Genomic DNA, 12509 nt, shown 5'->3' with positions numbered 1-12509 from the left:
TTAAAGTCTTTTGACTGAACTTCATTTTACATTGTTTTTTGTTTTCCCTGAGTTAGCCTTGTTTGTGTCTCATAAAGTACCATCTTGTCGTCTTCGGTGACTACTACCCCAGCACCCTCGTCATTGGTGGTCACTGAGCAGGGAAGTATGCTTCAGCGGCTGACGTCCTGAAGATGCACGTTCTTCTGTGTTTTCCACAGGTGGTGGTCGTACAGGCGATCAGCGCGCTCTGTCAGAAATACCCACGGAAGCACGGCGTCATGATGGCCTTCCTGTCCAACATGCTCCGCGACGACGTAGGTGGACTCTGCTTGTCAGTCACAGACGTCCTCAGGCCTGTGATTCCCATTAAGTCCCATGGTACCTTAAGTAGATTTTTCTCGGTACAGCTGTCAGGTGGTACACACCCTTCCGGTGCCGTCCTGCCTTTCTAGACACGCTGGTGCACTGGCTTTCCCACTTGGAGAAAAAAAAACCTATCATAAGGGTGGGAAATGAAATTTGATTCCTATAAGCACGTGACTTGGTGTACAAACACTCCTTCAGAAGTGTCCTTGGGCCAACAGCAGTCTCCTCTTCCTCAGGGAGGCTTTGAGTACAAGCGGGCCATCGTGGACTGCATCATCAGCATCGTGGAGGAGAACCCCGAGAGTAAAGAGGCGGGCCTCGCCCACCTCTGTGAATTTATTGAGGACTGTGAACACACTGTTCTGGCTACTAAGATTCTACACTTGCTGGGCAAAGAGGGCCCCAGAACACCGGTCCCCTCCAAGTACATCCGCTTTATTTTTAATAGGGTGGTCCTGGAGAACGAGGCTGTGAGAGCTGGTGAGTCGATGGCGCGCCGGGGGCGGTGTGGCTGCTGGTCTTTTGGACACTTGACTCCAGGGGCTCGTAGTGAAGTCGGAAAGTGACGTTGTGAGGTTTGGTGGTGGACTGTCTTCCACCATGTGTTAAGAGACAAATAGCCCTTGGTGCTCACAGGGACACCTGGTGACAGCGTGTGGTTTTGTTTTGTTTTTTATTTTTTCAGTTACAGCCATAATGCAAGGGAAATTTGTGTGTGAATCTGTCCGAATGATTTTAAGTGACTTTTTCACCAGGTTTTAGGAATTTATTTTTACTTGTTGCTAATCATTCCTTGCCCTTGCGATGCTAGGTGATCTCTCCTGTTTGAGCCTCCTCTGATCCAGTGTCTCTCACCAGCTACTAGCTGTATTTTCAATGTTAGATAAAACTTAAAGTAGCCACTTACCAGCTGCCGCCACAGATTTTCCATTTTCTCTGCAATCTAGTGCTCTCTTTAAAATACTCAAACTATTTTTTAAATTACCCATAAGCTAATCAAGTTAGACACTTCTCATGTATTTATCTTTTTTTTACCGCTGTTTGATATACTGCTCATTAAACCCTTCCTGGAATGCTTTCGCTGTACACAGAATCCCACATCTTTCCATCACTCCTCTGCCTCACTTAGAGCTTCTCTCCTACCCCCAGTCCTGAAGAGTAAGTTTTCCCCACCCAGGGAGTCGCCTCCTGGCGCTCATTTCAGGGCCCTGTTGATCTGCCATGGAACTGCAGACATGCCCCTCCATGCCCGTGCGTGTCCCGCATACCTCACTGTGCGCTGAGTGTGAACTCACTGTCCCAAACTGAAGTCCTCACCTACATCATCCAGTCAGTGGGAGTCAAAAATGCAACTTTATAATAAACTCCCATTTGGTGGCAATGTTCTGTCAGTTCTGTTTCCTTAATGTTCTTCATTCCTTTTTTTGTTTTCATGTTGCTACTTGAAGCTCTCGTCCATTTCAGATGCCCAGCTCAGCTGACTGCTAGTCCTAGCAGACATCTCCAGTCTGTTCTTCACACTGTGCCAGAGAAATGGTCTTTCAAACACACAGACTTACCCTGTACTTGGCATCCTTTAATAATTTTGAGAGGACACCATTACTGTGTCACCTGCTGTGTCTCCAGCACACCTCATGTTCGTGTGCTGCTTCCGTGCTCACGTGTCTGGGCCCAGTGCTTGACCGTGCTTTCTTTTACTCTCTTCCTGCCCTTTCCCCCTCAGTAGCCCTCCTTGTTCTTCACAATTTAGCTCAAGTTGTGTCAACTCTTCTCCACTAAGTCTGATTTAACTTCTGTTCTCTGTACTCACACAGTCCTGGTTATAGACTACAGCTACATACAAGCCGACATTGTCTTTACCTCCCCATGCTTTCCCCCTATAGTACAGCTCCTTGAGATCGAGGGCTGTGTGTTTTAGCTTTTTAACCGCACAGCTAGCACAGTTCCTGACTAAAGTTAGGTGAGCAATAAATCTTTGTTGAGTGAACTTTTTTAAAAAGATTTATTTATTTATGCATACTGAACTGTGGTACAAGCCAGAGGTGCAGGGGCAGTGAGAGGCTTCACCAGAGACAGAGTGGGGAGCAGAACAGGCAGATCAATGAAGTACACTGCTGAGGGGAGCAGTGGGTGGGTCAGGGGAGATCTGCTGCGCCATGTGGGTCACCTCCCAGGCTGGGGATTGAACTCGCACTGAAGTAGCTGTGGCTAGCTTGCAGGGCTGAGTCCTAACCCATTGTGCCACCAGGAAGGACCCTGAATGAGGTGAATTTTAATAATGGAGTTTTCTTTTTAATCATTGGGTTGGTCATTTGAGGTTAGAAGTTGGCTATATATCCAACCTATATAAGGGGGCTGTGGTTGGGGTGGAGAGAGCTCATGGAAGAGATGAGGAGATACTTGATTCTTTCTCCTTAACGCAAGGAGGATTTTCCTATTCAGCATTCTCTTGGGCCTAAAGAATTCTGCTTATGCTTACATGCATCAAAGCTAGATCAAGAAACACAATTTAAAAAAAAAAAAACTTCTTCCCACTAGCATGGGGAAGTCTTTCTGATTTTTTTTTTTTGAGTGATTATTGCTTAACTCTGAGAAATCAATATTTATGTGTTGCCTCATTTTCTCTCTTCATTATAGCTGCTGTGAGTGCTTTGGCTAAATTTGGGGCTCAGAATGAGAATCTACTCCCAAGCATCCTGGTACTATTACAAAGGTAATGTCTTTTTCTTTTCTCTTGTGCTTATTTTAAAACAAAACCTCCATATGGCTGAAAAGGGAATTCTTCATTGTCCTTATCAAAATGCACTCCCAGGTCTTAACAGTAGAGATGCTGCAGCAGGTCAGAGGCAAATGGCATTTTTTACCTCTTTCCAGTAATTCTGTGTGTGCCGACTACATATAAAATTTGACTTTGAATTTTTCTTGTCTGACTTTGAGAAAAGTGATTTTAATACATTCGCCTCAGTTCCCTGAGCACCCCCGCCAGTCACTGTGTGGAGTGTCGTCACTGTGTGTCAGCTGTCCGTGGTCTCCATTACTCCCTACTTGGGAGGAGAATTCTTAGCAAACACACTGTGATTACCTCTTGTAATTGAAGCAGAAAAATGACAAGTCCAGGGATGCCTGATTTAGATAAAACAGAACTGCCATTTGAGTAATTGAGTGTCTGAATTCTGAATGCTTTAGTGTATCCTTGGAAAGTAAAATATTTCTGTTAATTATAAAGAAGTCTGAGTCATTACCTGGGTCATGTGGGTACAGACTCCAAACTTCTATCTGGTGTTCTTCCTAATTATGTTAGTGCTTATTTACATTGTTTCTGAATTATAATACTGTTTCTTTACTAATTCAAGACAAACCCAATAAAGCTCTTGATGGTTTTATAAAGGTGATATCAGATGGCCTGAATTGTGTTCTTGGGAAGGCTGGTTAGTCTGTTGGAAATCTCTAGCTGCTGTGACATCCCTCGTCTGGATTCCCACACAGGTGTATGATGGATACTGATGATGAGGTGCGAGACAGAGCCACCTTCTATCTGAACGTGCTACAGCAGAGGCAGATGGCCCTGAACGCTACATACATCTTCAATGGTCAGTGACAGAACCAAATGGAGAGATACGCGTTGTTCTCTGCATGGAGTCTTGGTGGTGTGTCTTGTGATGTTTTAAGTATGAACTGCATTCATTAAGCAGAATATTTACTTGGATTTTGTTTTTTGAATATGCTTCTACTTCTAGGGAAATGTGAAATCCGTTAAGGGCCATAACGTACTGCCTCTTCTTCATTCTCCATGAGTGCATCGGAGTGGGTTCCCTTTCCTCCTCCTTCAGCTAGCATTGTTCCCACATGGCTAAGTGGCTTTCTTTTCTGCAGGGTATTTCCATGTTGTTGAAGATTTTTATGCTCTACTCCCATGATTTCCTTGCATGAAAATATAAGGCCGTTTTATGTAATAACTTCTGTTTTTAATGATTTAGGTTAGGTAGCCTGTGGTTCTGTTTGTCTCTTCCTTCAAAAAAGCTAGGTGAATATTACAGATCAAGTCCTATCTGAATCCTGGGATTGATAAGAAGTTGTAATACCAAGATTTCTGTGTTATAGGTCTGACGGTCTCTGTACCAGGCATGGAAAAAGCCTTACACCAGTACACACTGGAACCTTCAGAAAAACCCTTTGACATGAAATCAGTTCCTCTTGCTATGACTCCTGTCTTTGAACAGAAAGCAGGTAATGGGAACATTTACCTTAGTTTTTCTATGCATAAGTAGTTTTAAGTAGTTTTATACCAGTGAAAGAATGCTGCCTATCACATTTTCCTCTCATATTTTTGTCTGTCACTCCTTACATTTATGTCTCTTAGAACTAAAATGGATGGTCTTTTTTTTTTTTGATTTTTTTTTTTATTTATTACAAAGTTTATTTTTACATCATTTTTGCAAATTTTTTTTGCCATCTCGATTGTAATCCCCGCGGGTTTCCCATCACCAAATCACCCCTGTGCCACCACCATAGTCACATGCATTTCCCCCCCTTCCCTCCCCCCCCCCGTTTTTGATCCCATTCCCCACTCCACCCCCCCAGAATGTCTCTGGTATATGGTTGTTCATTATTCTTGTTATTTTCTCACCTGGTCCATTATACTCCTGCTATGAGTGAAACCATCCGGTATTTTTCTTTCTCTTTCTGGCTTATCTCACTAAGCATGATCTTTTCCAGCTCCAAAAATGGATGGTCTTTTTAATATTTGGGCTTAAAAATCTTTCCTAGATTTGGCACAAAAACTAGATTGACCTAGACCGAATGTATTGTGTTTCTGTGCTAAGTAGTGCAGCCTTTGAAGTTAGTTGTCACTGTGTGTCACAGAGGAGTTGTGCAGTCACGTCCTATGTTACTTTTTTGAAATTGGCAATTTTGTCTTGAAAGACTGTATGGGACAAGATTATAAAAGATACTCCCAATGGGTATCTAACTTTGAAAAGAGAAAGCAGTGTTTGATAGTTAGAACTGTGGATAAAAGATTCAGCGTTCAACATGCTTAACTTAAAACATTTTTAGTTTTTCTGTTGATACAAGTAATTTTTCCTATTTGAATCATCATCAGATTTGTTTTATGAGTTGTTTTTCCTATTAAGAGTAATTGTTATTAATTATCCTGGTTCATTTAAGGCTGATTCTGTGAAAGTGGGGGGTGGGGTTAATACATTTTGGGTCCCCTCCAAAAAAGATGACAGGAAACCTGCTGGTATGATATAGCAGCTATTCCATATATATCTGCTAGAAGTTTTTGCCCTCATCTGTCAGCATTTTTAGCTTGATAGTGGAAGTGAAGCTCACTTTATTGCTCATATCTGCCTTTATAGAAATCACTCTTGTGACTACTAAGCCCGAGAAGTTGGCTCCTTCCAGGCAGGACATTTTCCAAGGTACGATTGGATGGGTAGCTGTGACAGTCTTGTGCTGTAGCCATTGTAAGTGTAACGAATGCCTGAATGCCACCGCGCTTATGCCATTTGATTAATTCTCAGTACATGAATTTCCATTATATTGTTACTATATATAGTGTATTACCATAGGTTACCTCTTGCCGGGACTGTCCAGAGCCCATGTTTTTGTTTTGTTTTTTAATTTTTTATTGACATTATCTGTGTAGTCCTTGTAATGTCCCTTCCACCATAATCACCCTAGAACCACGTTCCCTCGTGTTCCTCGCGCCCCTGCCGTGGCCCCTCCATCCCCTTTCCCCTCTGGGCCACGGCTATACTGCTAGTCTTGACTTTCGCGAACCTTTGTTTTGTTTCTCTGTATTCTACAGAGGTGAGCCCCTGCCTCTCTGCCGAGTCCACAGGCCTTTCAGATTTCTGGTTGTGACTAACTGGGAATGTGTTCTTATTCTGTATCTTGTTTAACAGAGGCTCCAATCCTTAAGAAACTAGGAATTAATTTTGTTTTTTTGTAATTCTATATATAGACTGTCTTACTTAAAAAGATTATTTCACAAGAGCTCAGAGACACAGTGACTGCATGTTCAACTGTTAGTAGGGCTGCAGCATCTTAAAACATTTTAAGCATCCAGAGAAATGTCTTTATTTTACTTTCTAACTTTCCTTTTTCCTTGATAGAACAACTGGCTGCCATTCCTGAGTTTATGAACCTAGGACCCTTGTTCAAATCTTCCGAGCCTGTTCAACTTACAGAAGCAGAGACGGAGTATTTTGTGCGTTGTGTCAAGCATATGTTTACAAACCACATTGTGTTCCAGGTGAGAGCAGTGCATTGCTGGCTCCTCCAGGGGCCTTCACACACTGGCAGTCTCACCCCTTTCTAGGGAACTAACTTGGCAGCCTTTCTGGCTTTCTTCCTAACTCCACAACTACAGAGATACCTTTATATGATGGGTAGCTTTTGATAATATGAAAATGATCATCACTTAACATCAGGATAAACTAATAGGTCGTTCCAAGAACTTGGATTTCCCATTTGATTCCTGACAACTGTCAGCCTTCTACCATCTTGCTTGGTAGAACTATATCTCAGGAAAGCGAAAATAACTGATGAAAAATAGAACAAAAAGACCTCAAGAAAAAGTTTCTATCACTATTGCCTCAAAGTCTCAGGAAACTGGCAGTGCTGGTGTATCGGGGGAGGTACAGGGGCCTCCAGAAGGGAAGGGCACCTGCTTGAAACACAGCTCTTCTCCTGCTGACTTTCCTGCTCGCTGACTTTTCAGTTTGACTGCACCAACACGCTCAATGACCAGCTGCTGGAGAAAGTGACCGTGCAGGTGGAGCCGTCCGAGTCCTGTGAGGTGCTGTGCTGCGTCCCGGCCCCCAGCCTCCCTTACAATCAGCCAGGAATATGTTACACGCTTGTTCGCCTGCCTGATGATGATGCAACAGCAGGTACTAGCCCCGAGGGGGAGGGATACTCAGAGTTCAGAAGGCATTACTGCTTGAGTTCTTGAAGGCATTGGAGCAAATGTTTGGGGTTCAGGAGTGCAGTTCTTTTCTAGAATTGAATGTCATGATAATGATGCGCTCTATTTTCACTTATATTACACAATTGATCATCATAGAAATGTTAACTTTGTAAGTCTCTGGGTAAATTTGCTGGACACTGTCCTAAAAGAGAAAGTGAGGGTACACAGTAGTACCCCAAAAGAGAACTAAGGCTTTCTGTTGACACAGTGAGGGGTCGTATGCTTGATACCTGTGGGACCTGTGATGATCAAGGTCTCTTTCTTATGATGTTTTTTCCAGGGCATTTTAAAGATTTAGTAGATCCATGGCATTTAAAAAATACCAATTTTGACATTACTGTAACACAGGCTGAGCATATGTCTCAGCCTTTTAAGTGGCTTAGTCAACATCTGTATACCCACAGTTGAGGAAGGCTTTGTAGTTTGCTGCTTGACCGGTATGTGGTCTTCGGTGGAAGCGGGGTTTGTGAAGGAGAAATCAGTGCCTAGTATAACAGTTGCATGTGAGGTTTTCTGACATATCGCTTGAGCATGTCAAGTATTTGTTGTACTTGATTTCTTTCCCCCATTTTCCCACCTGAGTTCTTTTCCCACTTGTTGCCAGGGGATTACAAAAATAAACACATGTAGAACATTTATATTTTGAACAATTTTATTACCAGTACAGGAAAAAACAATTTTTACTACTAGTACAGGAAAAAAACAGAAGAGCGTAACAAACTTAACAAATATTGGGGAAGTTACAGAGTTACAAGAGATCGTAAAAGTACTAGTAAAATAGTCATCCCTGGTCATCATTCAGTTACATTTGGGGCTTAACATGCCTTCTTTTGCCCCCTCTCCTAACTCCCTGTGAGTGTTGGTTCTGGGAGTTCCTGCCCAATCTTAACCTGTGCTGGATGATAGACCAGGCTGCTCCACTCTAGCACGAGGTAGATTCAAGTTGGCACCGGTGCTGGGTGAACCCCAGGTTGTTCCCTCTGGCCCTGGGTGACCTGCGCTTCCATTCTCAGCCACCCTGGGCCCATAACTGCCTGGGTAGGAAGGCACTTTCCTGCGTGACCTCCAATACTTCTCAGAGCGTTGGGCCCTCACCTTCGATCTTTAATTTCCTCTTTCACCCTTTGATGAGGCTTCCAACTTCAATTTACTTTTAGCTTTGCATACTTTCCTGGTTTCTTTTGCTCTGGTGCGATCTCCTGAATTAAGTCCACCAGCCAGTAATTAAGTGGGCTATATACTCTTTTAAAAAGGCTAGCTTTTTTCCACCCTTGTTCTAAGCCGGTGTGTGGGCCCCAGCTTAATATAGCTGTGGCTTCTGACATCATCCTTGGGTGCTCTGCACTTTGTTACTTTTAACCCAGTAGCCAAATCTTGTTTCAGAATTCCTCTCCCTATCGTACTTCTTAGTAGGCCTTTTTTTTTTTTTAAATGGATACCATGATTTTATCGCTTAATTTTGAGGGAAGCAAAGTGCTAAACCCATTGAAATATCAAACTCTTGCCAGTTGAGGAGACTAGCTCCTTCCATTTTCCCAGATTTACTTGGATAACTGGTAACTCAGGTACCTCACCCCCAAGGGAGTGGTCTTAACAGAATACACGGAATACCATTTTACAACATCAAAATACATAAAACAACAATATTGAAATTACAGAAATTACACATAGTACAACAGAAAACATTTCTACCAAGGGAGGAAGAAGAGGGCAGATTTCTTACTCCTCTTGAATAAGGAGTTAATTTTTTTTTTTTAAAAACATAGACCGTACAAATTAGCCCAGAGGTTTCAACCTTTGGTCTGCTGGCTATGGGCTCTTTATTAATGATTTGTTAGTTTTTTGTTTTTAAAAAATTGGCATTTGAAGAATTTTCCGTTAAAGGATTTGCTGACTGGTACTAAAAAAGTTATAAACTCTTGTGACTGACTTGGAGAAAAGAAAGGGGATTTTGTCTCAACACTTAGACTTTTAAAATTTTGTTATAGCCAATTTATTTTTGATTCATTCTCTACCTGCTTAAAAACAAACTCCTTTCTATAGTCTTCGTCAGAAATCCTGAACTTTTACACTCATGGCCAGTGTGGTGTCTCGACTGTCCAGTAACCAGAGTGAGGTGCCAGGGCAGAGACTGGGGTAGGAGCCCTGTATTCAGCCCTCCTTTCTTTTGCATTTTCCCATCACAGATTTTTCAACTTTTACCAACCACCTGAAGAGCTACACATCACCTCCACTTGTCTCCTCTCAGAAAATATACTTTCCTTATAATCACAGAAAAATTTAAAAATGATAGATTGTGACTTCCTTCAACATGAAAACTGTATAGCATGAAAGAAAGGAATACAGGATTTGAAGACAGACAAATTTGGATTTGGGTTTTGACTTGCTACATACTGACTTTGTAATCATGGGCAAATTACTTGATTTCCATAAAAGCCTTTTTAAAATTTTTAAGTATGAAAATGAAATGGTGCTAGACTCACAGGAAATACTCCGTAGATGGAAGCTATTACTGTTCCCATTTTGAAACAACTGACTTTCTCTTTGACCTCTTTAAAATCAAGTCTTGCACAGTTTAGAAGACACATGCTCCTCTTTCAACAAGTTGTTCTAGCAATTAATCGTACTTTCTTGTGTCTTTAACTTCCCCACTCCCTCTGTAAATACACAAAATCATCTGAAACTTTCCTTTAAACCAGCATCAAGAAATTACCATAACTACTCCCCTCAAATCATGGACATTTGTGGACAGTGAACCTTTCATATTGTAAGTGACCCTCATCCAGTTAGCTTCACTTGCTATCTGCTGTCCTCCCATAACTACATCTACCCATCTACCACATCTAAACATCTTTCGAAAAGCCTTCAAGGCAGTATTCTTTCTTGGTGTCGTCTCTTCATTCCACAGCTTTCTTTGCTTTATCTGTTGCCCCGGTAATGACGCATATTATATATGCAACATTTACCAATTTTTTTCCACTTTGGAACTCTAATCCTTTTTACTCTGCAATCCTTTTTGTTCAATTGCCTATTCAGAATCCCTGTAATCCTTATATTGCTCCATTCCTGGTATCCAGCCTTAGTACCTCATATTTCTTATCTCAAACCACTTCAACAGATTTAAGGAGCTTGCTCGAAAATTCTTCAAAGGAAATATCCATACCATGATCAAGTCTTACAGTACATGTGTTGTAATGAGTTTCCTTTCTGTTCTGCACGAGGCTGCTGCCTGCCTTGTAACTCTTCATAACTGATGAGCACTGTTAACCTCTTGACTGGTTTCGATACTTCCTCATTTCCATCCCACCTTAAGTTATCACAGACTGAACTTCTCTCTGCAGCTATGTTCTCAATGCAAACCCTGTCATTCTGTGTTAAATCTGCAATTTCAATTAAGTAAAAGTGATCTGAGTTTATTTCTCTGACTTGCCCAGTCATTCTGTGGGGCCCATATAGTGACCCATGATAAAACGCTGTGTTTTTCTAACACCTTTCCCCCAAAACAGTGTACACATGGTATATCCACTCATTTCCTCTTTTTCCCTCAGCAAAAACCACCTTGTCTGTATGGCCCAGGCTTCTCACTACATGCCTAACCTTTAGCTGCGTTCAGCTGTCCACAGGGGCGAGCTCCTCCCTCTCTCGCTGCAGGACCCCACCCTCCCGTGCGCCGGCCCCTCTGCACGTCCACTGCACTGGTGTCCGAGGGCCGCGGCCCATGCCCGCCCTTCAGACAACCTGTGAGTTTACCCCTGCACTGTACTTTACCCTTCTGAATCTACCCACTTTGAAATGATTACCTGAAAAGAGCTTCCCTGAGGATCTTCTAAATGTACTTCTCCCACTTATTTCATTACTGACGGTCAGGGTTAACACACTGTAATATCCCTCAATAATTCTGGGCGTGACTTTAATACCTGTACAGGTGTCTGGATTCCATTTTCACTTTCAGTATTTCTTCCACTTTTCCTCTCATTTCCATTGAAAAAACATTGAACACCTAAATACTGTCATTGTCTGTAGTTCACAGTCACGCCAGAGCCACATACTTCTCCCTCAGATACACCTGACTGAATCTACTACCTGTCATTCATAACTGGCTGTCCAGTGGTCTCTGCTCATGAAGACCGCACAGCATATCCCCACAGTGTGAGCTTCTCATATACATTCTCTGCTGCTGTTTCTGTTCCTCGTCTCTCACCCGCCTCACGACATTACCCTCCTGTTGTCCAGGGTCTGCTGGCCCGCTGAACGGGGAGCATGCGGCCATGCTGATTCTTCTCTGGTTCCCTCATTAACAAGCTGCCCTTGAAAACATGCAAGATCACAAGCATAGCTCCCCACTTCACGCCCTCTGCCCATGGACTCCCCTAAAGTAACTGACATCCCTAGGACAGCCTTCTTAGGGAGGCCTAAGATGCCAGCATCTCTCCACGGCGGTTTCAGATCGAACCTGCCTCAGCTCATCAGCCTTTTCTCCTCCCACTCGCCCAGACACCCTCTGCTTCCTCTCAGCACCGCACCGTACCGTCCTGCCCACCCACTCTGCCCCAACTCCTGGTGTCCCACACTGCTACATCGTCTGCCTCTGGGCCCCTTCTCACCGCACTGAGCTCTACTGCCCAAACAGCAAAGATGCAGGCTGAGCCACTGGCCACTCTTGCACCGTCTACCTGTGACGGTCCAGCGGACTCAGCAGTCTTCTCTGCTGCGCCTCCCCGCCCCTCCCCAAACCCCATTGTTCTAACCAGGTCCGTTACCCCATCACACACTGCCCCGCACCCACCACCTGCTCACGTCCCTGACACCCGCCTGTTTACTTCTGACCCGCTAGCATCACCCGTGCCTTCCATGTCAGTCACATTCCTGCTTCCCCCCGGCTCCGCCTGGCGCCGTCTCCCCATAGGCCTCCCTCACTTTCACTCTGGCATTTGTCCACCCTCTAGTCCTGAGCCTTTCACCACCCTCTCACCATCATACTCGCACTCTGCTGTCGTCACTTTAGTGGCCTGTCTCCCAGGAATAACCTGTGTGTCACCTCCATCACACGGGGCCCTTCATTTCAAGGAAAGATACTCTCTCCCTTGCTTTCTATTAACATGCCCAAAACCACCTTCCCATTTCATGCCAAACTTACCTCTTCCCCTCAGGGGTCCTCCGCTCCAGGACCCCCAGGTGGACCCCA

At 43.6% G+C, this 12509-nt stretch overlaps 1 protein-coding gene across 1 annotated transcript in view; it reads left to right on the top strand.

The window, feature by feature from the left end:
- Positions 1-12509, top strand: part of COPG2 (coatomer protein complex, subunit gamma 2) — an 80357-nt gene that overhangs the window by 33166 nt on the left and 34682 nt on the right. The window contains exons 12-19 of the mRNA XM_004677055.1: positions 201-296; positions 585-828; positions 2986-3061; positions 3835-3938; positions 4450-4575; positions 5709-5771; positions 6468-6607; positions 7076-7247. Of these exons, the coding sequence (XP_004677112.1) occupies positions 201-296; positions 585-828; positions 2986-3061; positions 3835-3938; positions 4450-4575; positions 5709-5771; positions 6468-6607; positions 7076-7247 (1021 nt within the window). The remainder of the gene's footprint in view (positions 1-200; positions 297-584; positions 829-2985; positions 3062-3834; positions 3939-4449; positions 4576-5708; positions 5772-6467; positions 6608-7075; positions 7248-12509) is intronic.

Source organism: Condylura cristata, unplaced genomic scaffold, assembly GCF_000260355.1.
Source record: "Condylura cristata isolate star-nosed mole 26May11 unplaced genomic scaffold, ConCri1.0 scaffold00005, whole genome shotgun sequence".
Classification (NCBI taxonomy): Eukaryota; Metazoa; Chordata; class Mammalia; order Eulipotyphla; family Talpidae; genus Condylura; species Condylura cristata.
This window is presented reverse-complemented; position numbering and strand designations above follow the sequence as displayed.